At 38.4% G+C, this 13,433-nt stretch overlaps 1 protein-coding gene across 5 annotated transcripts in view; it reads right to left on the bottom strand.

Moving 5' to 3' along the window:
• Positions 1–13,433, bottom strand: part of LOC149537842 (uncharacterized) — a 310,563-nt gene that overhangs the window by 143,198 nt on the left and 153,932 nt on the right. For all 5 annotated transcript variants that reach the window (XR_016355921.1, XM_089799242.1, XM_089799243.1 and 2 more), the window contains exon 5: positions 9,338–9,477. Coding sequence is in view for 4 of the 5 variants with exons in the window: in XM_089799242.1 (XP_089655368.1) it covers positions 9,338–9,477 (140 nt within the window). In the remaining variant the exon portion in view is untranslated. The remainder of the gene's footprint in view (positions 1–9,337; positions 9,478–13,433) is intronic.

The raw sequence follows: 13,433 nt of genomic DNA, 5'->3' as shown, positions 1-13,433 counted from the left end.
TGAGAAATGAAGGTATTATATTCCGAATATTTAAATTCACAACAAAGTTCACAGCTAGGAAAAACTGTGAAGTCTCCATTGCAGACAAGTTAGTCAAATATTAAGTTCTTTTCAGAAATGATGAGATTTGACTTCAGTTTCTTATTTGAGAAATGAAGATATTATATTCCGAATGTTTAATTTTTGGAGTATAGCTGTGAGCATAGATTCTCTCTTATTGTGGCACTTATTCCATTTGAAGATAAATGAGACTTTCTTAATTATATCTGTCTGCCGTGAATTTTCAACCAGTCCAGTTGTCTTTGCATAAACATGATCTTCCTTTCCTCTATCAGGACTCTGGTGGAGAAAATATACATTTTTGAAAAAGAAAAAAACAGATGCCATTTAATATCTTAGACTGAAAATCAACACTGAAAAGAACGCATTCTGGGTATTTCAATATTTCTGAGAACCATTATTTAGTCTTACAGTTCGTGTAAAAAGAAACCTTGTCGTGGTCTCTTCCTCTGGTTGGCACAGGCCAAGGGATACCTGAATATTTGGTGTCGAGCTTATTGAACTGTGAATTGGTTAATAAGACAGTGAAATCTGATGAGAATCACAGTGAAATGTTTTCGGAGTTTTCTGAACAAGTAACTAATTATTCCATTGCCCATACGAAACTTATCGAAAATACTGGGATATGCTCAAAGCTTCAACCGTTGTTTCCAGAGACAACATAAGGATAAGTATTGGCTGGATATGAATGGTAACAAAGTTACAAACGTTGCTGTATATGTTTCCTGTGACAATTCATGGGTCAAGATGGTGTATGTTCCCGGTGCAAAATTATTATAAGCTTCATCGTTCTTCGTTACAGGTTGTGTGCTTATGTATTGCTAGTCGTGTGCAAGCCTGGGCATTGTGGTCCATTATGGACAAGTTGCATGTGGTCTTGTTAACGGAATTCTCTGAAATTCATTGAGCAGGAGAAGGGTGCTGCACAAGGTGTGGAGAATATTTCTTATTTTTCCTCTGAAACAGACAGAACCAACCCATGTGCAAACTGAGAGCTACTGCATAGTGTGGAGATTAACCAAAACAGAATACATATGGCTAATTGACTAGAGTAAGGGGATGATTTACTCGGATTAGTACTTGAGATTGTTGTATAGCTCTAGCAAATACTATTACACGCATAGTTTGCAAACTCTGCGAGTACTCTCAGAGTTGCTGAGTACTCTCATTTTTTTTGGCTGGGCGAGTACTCTCAAGTTTAACTCTCGCATATTTATAGATGTAAAAAAACATAGGTAAAAATGTCGATGCAAGGAAAACTCTAGATAAGATGCATTTTTCACATGATGTTACTGCTATAAAACTACGTGTTTTCTCTATTGAGATGTCAATTTATAATCTAAGACAAATTTGTAATTGAATTCTACAAAGAATGTGTTTCTTTAAGAGATTTTAAATTTTAGTACTTAGCGAGTTGTCGAGTTTTTCCCAAGCTTTTGTGGAGTATATGAAGAGTTTTTGCCGAGTTGAAAATTTTGTGCTTCCTGAGTACTCTCTGAGTCCGAGTTTGCATACTATGATTACACATGTTAATCAAGAAACTGTGTGTCGACAATCATATCAGGAGCTATTGCTAATTGCTGTTCACTTCTGGGTTTTTCTATGCCTGATTGCAAGTCTGAAGATGGTCACTAGAATCATACTGGAACCAAAATCTCACCAGAAGGCTTTGTGCAGTCCTTATAGATGCACTACTCCATGTAAAGGAGTTCAGTGCAAGCTGGAAAGTAAGTCGAGAAAATTGGGTTTTCAGTTAATGAGAGTGTTTAAGTGGTGAACTATCTAATAATATGCTCCTACCCCTGTTAATTAGCAACTGATTTATTTGAGTGTTCTTCTATGTGACTAAAATTTGAAAGAAACAGTCAGGAAATAATGCATTGGCTCCCAAAACTTGTCTGGTTCTTGAAGATTTAACTACGCTTGAATTCTGAGAACTTTGACAAATTAAATTCATGAAAAGAGGTATCATTGTGACTAGGACTGTTTACCGTATAGGATAAACAGTTTATTAATACATTCAGACAATAGATAGGAACATGTAACACAGAAGTATTCCTTTTATTATTCGCATGTATGCAGAGGATACTACAATATTTGATATGATTCATTACAATGATGATTACAAAATCCATCCCAAAGGTGTACATATACCTTTCCGAAGGGGTGAGTCAACCGTCACGCACCCATTCATATACTATTCTACCCGTCAACTACAATATAGATTTTACCGACATCATCCCCCAAAAAAGAAAAGTCGTCTCTGGATGACAATGCCACAAAACTCAAAAATAACAACTAATTACATTAATGCATAGATACTAATCCAAAGGATGTGTCTCTGACTCTGTAGACCGGCTTCATCGTAGCTAATACACTTGTTTCGTCCGGACCTCTAAATCAGCTCTGATCTGTGAATTCTCTTCCACTACCTCCTTCAGCATCATCGTGACCTCTTCGCATTCAGCTTCTTTCTAGTCATGTGCTTTCTTTGTTGATTCCTTCTCCTGTAGTGTTGTTGCAAGCGATTGTTCTGCCTCCTGCTTTCCTCATACCGCCTCCTCGAGTTGTGCTAATAATGTCGTCCGCTTTGTTTCCCATGCCATCTGCTGAGTAACAAGTCGGTTGGCCATCTCCTCTCGAGCCTTTTCCGCAGCCTCCCGAGCTTCTTGCCCAACCTCTATCCGTCGTCTTTCTGTGAGCACTAACTCTGCCAGGAGCTTACTTTTCTCTGTGATGTCAGTGAGGTATGAATGGATATCCTTATCCTTTTCCTCCGCTATTGGTATGGTACCCTTCGTCCGTACCCTCCTTTCTACTTTCTTTGATGTCGCTGTATTCTGATCTCCTACCTCTGGCAATGCAGGGACCTCGACAACCTCATTGTTCGACCATATCGCCTCTAACTATAGGTCCACTCTCATGGGAGACTGGATTTAGAACACTTTATAGACGACAATTACAAAAAAGTAAAGTCCTCTCCGAACAACAATTACAAAATATCCAAGGCAGATTAACAAAACGGGATACATTAATTGATTAACTATAACAAGATAGATATGTTTCCGTCACACCACTTTCACATTCATTCTGTGCCTGCATCAAACTGGTCTCCAAAATACGTCGCATCTGCAGCCTTTGCTAACACAATATCGTTTCCTTAGTCAACCTGACCTTGATAGCCACTCGTGTCGCTTTCTCTACTTCCAACTCTTGGGTACACTGAGCCAAGTGTCACAGTACTGCCTTTAACTGGATGATCAGCTCCTCCCGAGCTCTCTATGCATCCACCAAGACAGCCTCACGTCCAACACCTACTCCGAGTGCCTCAAAGCATATCACCCCTCTCGAAAGGCTTGCTCTGTTGTTCTCTCCACCTCTGGTACACAGACACTCCATGCCTACAGCAGCTCCAGGTCTCATCAACTGGTCATACTTCCCACGACTAATAACTGAAGCAACTAGGAGTCTAAGGGCAACGCCCACAGCGGGCCACATAAAATTCCATGGAATACACCATTTTTGTGATTTTCTTCCAATCCCAAACTCTTTCTGGCAACTGCTTATATTTTATTACCTGTCTTTTCCTTCCCTTGGGTATCATGCGTTATTCATTCTGAACATTTTTTTATTTGTCGCCCTTTTTTTTTTTTAAGCAACACTTTCTATCCCCTTCTATCAGTCACCTCTACCCCCGTTTTAATAATGGTCATTCTGTCTTTTGCAACCCTCTAACTAATCGTATGGCCATGCCTCCTTCATTCTCCCACCGATCCTGCAAGGGCCATATAGCCACTTCTTTCAACTCCTTGGCGTACAATCCAAACTTCTCTTTGTTGGCCATATGGCTTTTGTACTTTTCACTTTCATTTATGTTGATAATGTTGATGTTTTCTTTCCTTGAGCCATATGGTCATACGGAATTTTTTCATATGGCCACTTCCATGTCTTTTTGTTGTTTTAATTGCTCCTCCGTACAACGTATGGTACTTTCTTCCTCCCAATCATGCTTTTATATATCCGTACGGCCCTATGTTTATCTTCTGTACAGTGCTTTCTCCTTCATAGACAGTGCATGTGTGTCCATACAGTAGCCTGTTTTGGTCATCCATACGGTTACCTTGTTTGACCGTACGATGTTGTCTGGCAATGTGTATCCCCCTCTATATCTGTACGGTTTTGTTCATGTATCATACGGTGATGTTGTACTCCTGTCTATACGGTACCCTAGTCGGTACGTATGGTCCTTTACTAAATCCGTACAATTGCTTTGTCTAGGTCGTACAATACTTCCTTGCCTGCTTCTAGAAGGTCGTAAGGTGGTAGCTCCTTGTCTGTACAGAGCCTCCAGTATGTATGGTATTTTTCCCTTGCCCTGTGTTTGCCATATGGTGCACCTCCAGCTCTCTTCCTACAAATTTTCAACCGCACGGTGTATTCTTCTCTTCTCCGCATGGGTCAAAGCTCTCTCTTCTCCCACCAGTATGTTTTTTGGTACAATATCATCTTCGAGGGTCATGGTTTGTACTGTGGCCTCTTCATATTTTATTAGCTTATCTTCACTGAATGTATGGGTTGGTTTTTCATCCACCTGTGCTTCTCCTTCCTTTAGTTCACTATATTCCTCCGGGAACTCGTTTCTTCCTTTTTCTTCTTCGATGCCCAACATGTTGCAGGTTAGGAAAAATTCGTAATCCTCCATCTGCTAGTGAAATAGTCTGTTCACCAAATCTAGATCATCCTCATTCGACCCTTCTTCCAATCTCAATACTTCCTCTTCATCAGGTTCCATTCTCTTCTTCCCCTCATCATCCCCTCCACCTTCGCCTTTGAAATTCGACGACGTTGCCTCCTCACCTACCATTTGTGTGCGCAGGTCAATTATGAATCTTCTGCATCTGTGCTCAATTTATAGGGTATTCTTCTTCCATTCATGCTTAAGCCTTGCTTGTACAAGCCATCCTCGGCCCAAAATGGCGTCATATCCTCTCCTCTTCAGCGGGATGACGACGAAGTCGAGTAGGAACCGCTGTGTTCCAATAGTCATTGGTTGTGCCATCAGGATCCTGAGAGGTTTAATGTCATGTTGGTCCACCATTAGTAATTGGAACGTAGGTGGCCACAACGTCAGTTGTCCTAACTTCTTCGAGGTATCTTCTGGTAGGACGTTTATCCTAGAACCTCCCTCCAAAATTGTGTCTAAGAGGACCGTTCCTAATATACCCATCTCTACGACCACCGGATGTCATCCGGATGTGAGCACTAGCAACATTGGGTCCGCTGCACTTGCTCCACTTTCCTTCTCCCTTTCATCTTCTCCTAGTAATTTAGTAGCTAAAGCGATGTTTGTGAGTGTCGATCGAAGTTGAGGCATTATGCACAACAGATCATTTATTTTTACAGAGATACCCGCAGTATCCTTTATTTGTGCTTTTTCTGCCTGTGTTGCTTTCTCAATTTCTACCCACGTTTCTTCCAATCTCTTCTTTTCTTCTATCGCGTCGAGGTACAATTTTCTTGTTTACGAGTAATTGCCAAGACTTATTCATCGTCCGCGCCGATGCAAATCAAATTCACTCCTAATTTCAGGCACTTCGCATCTTCATGATCTCCAAGACCGCACCATCTACATAACAACTTTGGTGTGTTTGTTGATGTATAGTTTTGTGCAAAGTGGCTCCACAAATTGCATGCTTGGCATTGAACCATCGGGCAACCATTCACATCGTATTGAATTCGACTACGGCCGCCATTATTATTGTTGGTATTATTGTTTTGCCCTCTTCTATTATTTTTGTACCCACCTAAAGCGGCACCATCATTGCTTGTGTTTCTGCTCCCTCCTAATGCGGAAGCCTCCTGTGTCAAGAGCACTTGTTGATGCCCTCTTGTTTTCATATTGAAGGGGCATTCTTTTGTTGAATGTCCCATAATTTGACAGATGTCACAGAATTGGTTTTTTGGGCAGGATCCTTTCGTGTGACCTTCTGTCTTGCAATCTGTTCACCATAGCTCATTTCCCTTCATCTCTTTCTGCATATTCTTAAATTTCTTCATCATTCTAATCATATCCTTCTAGGGAGCTCGGACCTTCTTACTATCATTTTCATCACCACTACTATCTTCTTCCGAAGATGCATCATCTGAGTCAGATGGGCTACTTTTCTTCTTGTTTTTCATTTTTTGTTCAATCTCTAAGTCCATCGCCCGATTGTACACTTCGGTGTATGATGATGGCAGCACAATCTTCATTTTCTTCCTTAACTCCGGGCATAGTCCTTCAATGAACCATCTCTTTTTCAGCCCATTTGTCGACTTACTTTCCATTTTATTTATTAAATCTTTTACTTTTCTAGCATATACACGGACTGTTTCATTTTTCCCTTGCTCTGTGGTGTAGATTTGTACTACGATCTCATTGTCGTCTCACAGCAATTGAAACTCGGTGATAAACTTTTTTTTAATTGCAGCACAGGAAGTTAATTTTTGGGGATCCGCATCGGCAAACCAATCAATTGCTACACCCCTTAGGGTTGCTGGAAATTATCGAACCCATTCATACGTGTCGGTTACGCCATTCGCTGTCCAAATTGTTTCGCATGTCTTACAATGTCTAATTGGATTGACCATTCCATCACCATCAAACTTTGGCAATTTTTCCTTTGCTCCAACCATTACTATTCAAGTTTGAGGTTCTGCATACCCGCACTATTCTGCACACCCGCGTTGTTCTGTGCAGCCACGTTCTGAACACCCGCACTGTTTCGAAAAGTCGTCTTATTTCCCACAACCCTATTATTTGGTGAAAAAGGATCTTCGTTAAGTGAAGTTTTCCATTCCGGAAGTGTATCACAAACGAAGAATTCACTCCACACTCGTGCTCCCTTGGCACTCCGAGTCGTGCAAGTTAATTCCCTTTCGTCTAGATTCTCTTCCCTCAGCGTATACAGGTTAAGAAATTCCTCCCTTGTTTCTTCCACCAAATCCAGCCACTATTGAGTCTCTTCCAACAATTCCTCGATGCTTCAGTGTCCATCGGCAATCTGCTAAAACCTCCATCTGTGCTCAACCTATTGCGCTAAAATTAAATTCCCTTGTGCAGTGCATATTTCATCTTTTTCCTTTAACTTATTCTTATTTTTGTTCAGCTGATTCGGCATTAGTCTTCATTCCTCTGCCTTCATTCCAAGTCCATGGGGCAACGGCACCAAATGTTTACCATATGAGGTAAATAGTTTAATGCATACAAACAATAGACAAGAACATGTAACACAGCAGTATTCCTTTTATTATTTGCATATATGCCGAAGAGATTACATAGTGCTTCCCATGATGTTTAAAGTCCATTTTGGACAGTGTACATATACCTTTCCGAAGGGGTGACTCAACCATTGTGCCTATTCGGATATAATTAATTCTACTCGTCGGCTACATGTCGGCTACATAATAATTACCGACTACAGGGACAACCATCAGATCACTGTAACTGATGTACAGGCCAGAAAATCAGTCAACGAGTTGAAATAGTGAATATAATTATGTAATTATTATTGCCTTTGTCGTGTTTGTCAGTGTTTTAAATCTGCCAGACCAGAAGCCATCATTTTATAAGAAAAACTTTGTTAAGCCACACATTTGTTATTCTTTTGTGGGAAGAAGGGCAAAATTGTAGGACAGAATTGGGTGGCCTTCTTCACTGAACCATCCCAACTCATATATAAAAGACTTAATATACATTGTGCAGGTCATAACTTTTAAGGAATGAACTGAATATTAGTATGCAGATTCGTCTGAACATAATGATTGATCATTAAATCTATCCCAACATAATGATGAATCCAAATACAACATAACTCTATTCAAATAGACAGATATGCAGTTTGAACTTTTAATATGCAGATCAAATCTGCAACAAGATGACTAGTATGAAAATGCAAAGAGAATATTAATTGTCTGTTACTGTTCTAAATCATCCAGAGAACAATCAAGAAATATCTTCATCAACCAGATATATCTCCATGTATCTGTTCTTAAATGTCAACCACATATGCATTCAATCAGACTAGAGTTTCTGCAGATCTCATTTAACTTCTTCATTTTATCAGCTTTTCTAATTCTCTACTTGACACTGTTGACATCGAAGACAAATATTCTAACAGACTGTTCCTGCTGTATATAGTTTCTTCTTACCATATCATGGTTGGGTTAAGATGAAACATTTATGCTTTAAACTAGTAGGTTTACAGTCTTGTATATGCCAAAATCCCAACCCCTGGTTTTTTTCGTAGGATGCTAAGGATGATATAATACCCCTACCAGGTTCAGAACAATATTCTTAACTTTCACAAAAGAATGGATGATTTCTCAATCACATGACAATTCCAAAAATGAGTCATCAATCAGCTTGAGCCTCTCTGGCAATGTCTTCTTGTGGTCTATTTAACACAACCACATTTGGTAATCTTCCTGACAATTGTCCGTTCTTAGTCATAGACAGAATCTCCTAGATGGCCTCCAATTGCTCTACAGGCTGCATGGTTCCACAATTCTTCACTACACACCCATACAGGTGCATTAGTTGAGGAATCTTGTATCTGGATGAATCCTATTGTCCACTGCTTCATGACAAGGCCTTTACTACTGCTAAACCAGAAATATACTTCAAAAGCTGTATCATTATTCCTGTATAGAAAATGGAATGGTGCAGTACCCTCAAGTTCAATTATTATCTTATCAGTCAACGTTGTATAGATGTACAAAGTTCCATTAATTTTTATGATTGCCTTTAAAGTTCCATTAATTTTTACGATTGCCTTTCTTACAACATTTATAGATGGAGCCTGATGCCAGTTTCTTTGGGATCATCAATGACAAACAAAGCTCATCAAGCTTTTCATGGCATCAATTCCGATCTCTACAGATCTGCTTCTCAATAGTATTGGCCTGCCTTCCATTTTTCTACAAATATGATTCCAGTTTCTTTCACAAAGGTAGGCAACAATCACCCATTGATACTTTCTGTAAGACAAAGATTCTGGGAGGACATACATCCTTAAATTCAATCATTGAGGACATCAGGCTATGGTAAACAAACTTGATGAGAAATTCTCAATAAACTGGATATTTCTTGTGTGGTATGAGGCATAGTTTTGTGTGAAATATTTCTCCTATGAAAAACACTAACAAGATCGAACTTACTTTATAAACTCATAATGGTGCCTGCAAACATATCAAAACATTCAATTGAAAACAAAAAACTGAAACAGAAACAACATACCCAATCGACCAAAAGTCTGCTGCTTGCATTAACCCTTTACGTGGGGACTCACACTTATTCACTGCAAGAATTATTCTTTTATTTGAATGTCCCTTCCGCAGCCAATCCGCAATTTCAATATCAGCTGCTGTGACTCCTGTCTGTCAAATAATTTGAAAAACATGATTATGATAAGCACCCTTAATAATGAAATAAAAGCAAGATAGCATATAAAAGATACAAGAACAGCCTAGATAAATATTTACGGTCAAGACATATTTTGATGAATGAATAACGATAATGTCTTTTTTCACAACACTGTTAATATGAAGTTCTGTATTAAAGGAATATGAAGGACCTGTTAAGAGTGGGTGAGGGACACCATTTGATAGTTTCAATTTTCCTTATGACTATCATGCTCTTGAGAGCCAAGAACCCATGGCTCCAGTATTATCGATAGACTATTGTGCCGCTTCCTCTAGGGCTACCCCAAACATTGTAGGGTGTTTGCATTTTAGTTATAAGATGCTTCAGTAAAAGAATAAACCCTAGATAACATCTAGGAAAAAGGCCAAGCCCAAAACCCTCGAATGTTAACTCCAAGTCGAGGAACCTTAAGGGATAAAGTCTTAACATACATTTCAAGCATGGACTGGAGAATGCTGGAGGAAAAAGGTAAGCAATACAACTTAAAGAGTCAACGGACATCAAATATTGTGGATCTTTTAGGAACCTAATCAGTTAGCACATATCTCCCTAGAACCCACATAATAGTTGGTCATGTTTCTTCTCAACATCTGTTGGTGCCACTTGGATGAACAAAGTCTCCAACAAACTTAGCTATTGCATTCTCCAAGCTCATTTTTAGTGACCATTCACTATTGTACCACATTTGTAAAATTAAAAGAACTATTTTAAATATGTTTTCCTTGTGAATAAACAGTTTCAAGAACAAATGAAGTAGTCATAAAAATTTATCATTTTGCTCCAAGCCAATTAATATTACTTTTTTAACCTTAGAAGGTGAATTTGCAGCTGGCATGATTAGCCTACCATAGTTGAACTTGCTTTTACTTTTAATCATTGGGCAGCAAAATGCTTTAATAATGCTCATATAAAAAGAAAATCAATAAAGATAATTTGGTTGTATCCTGCTAGTGCAGAACTCTTGTGGGATATCTTAAACTTGGACACAACCAAAATTAACTGGAAATCAACCCAAATGCTGCCAGAATGCAATCATTCACTACTAGACTATCAAACCAGATCCAGCCAGAATACAACCATCCACTGCTTGAAACTCAAACCCAACTCCTAATAGCATGCAACCATTGACTTAGTACATGCATCATTCCTTGTCTACATATTGAGCTAAACCCTGCCTGAATGCAACCATTCAGTACTTAGAAATCAACCCAAATCTAGCCAAAATGTGTTTCTAAAATGCCAATACGTGTACAGGCACGGGTATGGGTATGAGAACTGGGCTGGTGGATACAGGTAATGTTTCTTTTGCTCTTGGGTAAATGGATTTGGGTAAGTGTATAGATATACAAAAAAAAAATTAAGAATTTAAACCTTAATACATTTAATAGTATGATACTTCATCCTTCATCTATGCCAAATGCCAAAATGCCAAAATGGTAGTGATAAAGATATTTTAAATGCCAATTGATAGTTAAAATTTAGTATTCATCCTTATCAATTGGCATTGAATTGTAACAATTTTAGTTCTTGAAATTATTGATCCTGGTTCCCCCTCCTAGACCCCCTCATTGTAATCAAATTTCTTAAGCAACAAGAGATCCCACTAACTAGTTGGGGTCTAGTAGTGGAAACCCTAATGGGTTTGAGAGGCAGCAACATTATAAGCTGCATAAGGTATTAGATGAGAGAATTATTTTATAGAAAGTGATTAAAGAGAGTGAAGAGATATTGGGCGAAATAATGCTTTTGAGGGGCATTTTAGCATTTTTGGTAGTAAAGAAAAAGGTCACAAAATGACTTTATTTGTTACTTGTTGGAGCTTGGCACCTTCAAGTATACTTGGGTATGCCCAAGTACATACCCACACATACCCAATACAGGTGCAAGATGCCTAAAGGGTGTACTCGGTATCTTAGAATGCAACCATTCGCTGCTTGGAAATCATCTCAAGAACAGATAGCATGCAACCATTGACTAAGTGCATGTATCTTCCCATGTCTGCATAACAAACTAAATTATGGTGCAGATTTAAGAGTTGCTATTTAGCCATGCTCCACAATGTTTCAGGGATGGAGATGAGGGCACAGAAGGGGATGCATTCCTGGGATGTTTCCTAGAAGTCCATTTTTAGGTGATGGGAGGGTACGGCAGTGTGTGTGTGTGTGTGTGTGTGTGTATGTGTGTATACATGAATTTTTCAAATATATTAAATTGTATACACAGAGAGAGAGAGAGAGAAAGAAAGAGAGAGAGAGAGAGAGAGAGAGAGAGAGAGAGAGAGAGAGAATAACTGATAATAACAATATCAATATGTAAATAAATCTTGAGACCAGCAGTATAACAGTGTAAAAAATTTCAATAAAGCATTATAACATTAGTCTCAAAAATAAAAATAAATAACATGGTCTATTAATATCCAGAAGTCTTGAACATGTGCCTGGAAGTCTTAAACAACTAAACATGACGCTCTGTGAATCTAAGCCATGTTTTGGCTATTAATATCCAAAGGCTCAAAATAATTTGAGCCAGTATCCTCCTTTGGGAGAACTGGATAATCTAATGATAGCAACTATGGTCAGGCCAAATGGTAAACATTTACAAAGCATATAAAATACAATCTTTCAAAGAAATACAATAGTGCATCTTTTTAATTTTAAAACTTATGAATGGAACCTTTCAAGCATAGTATTGAGAATCCGACTTGGCATGACTTTAAAAAACCAAACAGATGTAACTTCACTGGGTGCTTTGATGACTATATTTGATTCTCGTACATTTAAATTATAATACTGTCTTGAGTCCCATATTTTTTTTCTTACACTTTTGAAATTTGAATAAATTGCTTTGATTCTCAAATGGAGGTATAGAATTAAATAAGCCATAAAATAAAATTAAAAAAATTTTAATGTCAGGTAATGTCCCCTGCTGTTTGGGAGGGCTAGCCGTCCCCTAGATATCCCCAAGTCATTTTTGGGACAGCTAACCATCCCCAAATGGCTAGGGACATTTCCTAGCATTTCAGAGGGTTGAACAGGTACTGGGGATGGCAGGGGAACATCCCCTCGACATCCCTTTGTCCCCAAAATGACTAGGGAATGGGAACACCGGGTTTTGGGGCAGGGAATACATCATCATGTATCCAGGCACTTTAATGATTTTGGGATAAATTTCTGTCAGGTTTAGGTTCTTGTATGGAGCTCAGGTTCAGCAGTTTGTTCATTCAGGGATTTTCAGCATCTCTCTCTACTTGTGTGTGTCTATGTTTGTTTGTGTTTGTTTGTGTTTGTGTGTATATAGAAAGAGAGAAGGCAAGGGAAGAGAACAAAGGATGGCTCAAATTCATGTTACCAAATTCTAATTTACCCTTTTGGGTTAGAGTTTGATAGTTCAATATGTGGGTTTGGTCAAAATATTTTTAGGGTTTGGTTCATCGATACAAAAAATATAAAAATCAGAAATATATACCTATTAGCAGCAGTAATCAAGTACAAAATACACCAACATATTGGTAGTCAAACAACATAGCAAAACAAACCACCGTACTAATATTCAAATATATGTTAAACTCAAATCTCATAATACATATTAAACTTTGAAGTTAAAAAATAATAATGTCAAGGGTCAACGATCACCCACCCTTGATAATTGATCAAATATAATATAGGTCATCAATAATATCATGATTGCATCCATATTGCATGACTATCTTCCTATAGGTCGTTTGACTTGGGTTTACATGACATGACGATAAATTGTCATTATGAGCTCTACAGACTATGAATGACATTTCATAGATAACTTGATGACCATCATATCGATGGCTCTTCATAGAGCACTATGATACATATGGATAGTCTTCATAGAACACTATGATCTCTCTTTTGATACCACTATCTTGATGTTTGCAATG

This window comes from Cupressus sempervirens, chromosome 9 (assembly GCF_028749045.1).
Source record: "Cupressus sempervirens isolate cs-2001-9-10 chromosome 9, ASM2874904v1, whole genome shotgun sequence".
Taxonomy (NCBI): domain Eukaryota; kingdom Viridiplantae; phylum Streptophyta; class Pinopsida; order Cupressales; family Cupressaceae; genus Cupressus; species Cupressus sempervirens.
This window is presented reverse-complemented; position numbering and strand designations above follow the sequence as displayed.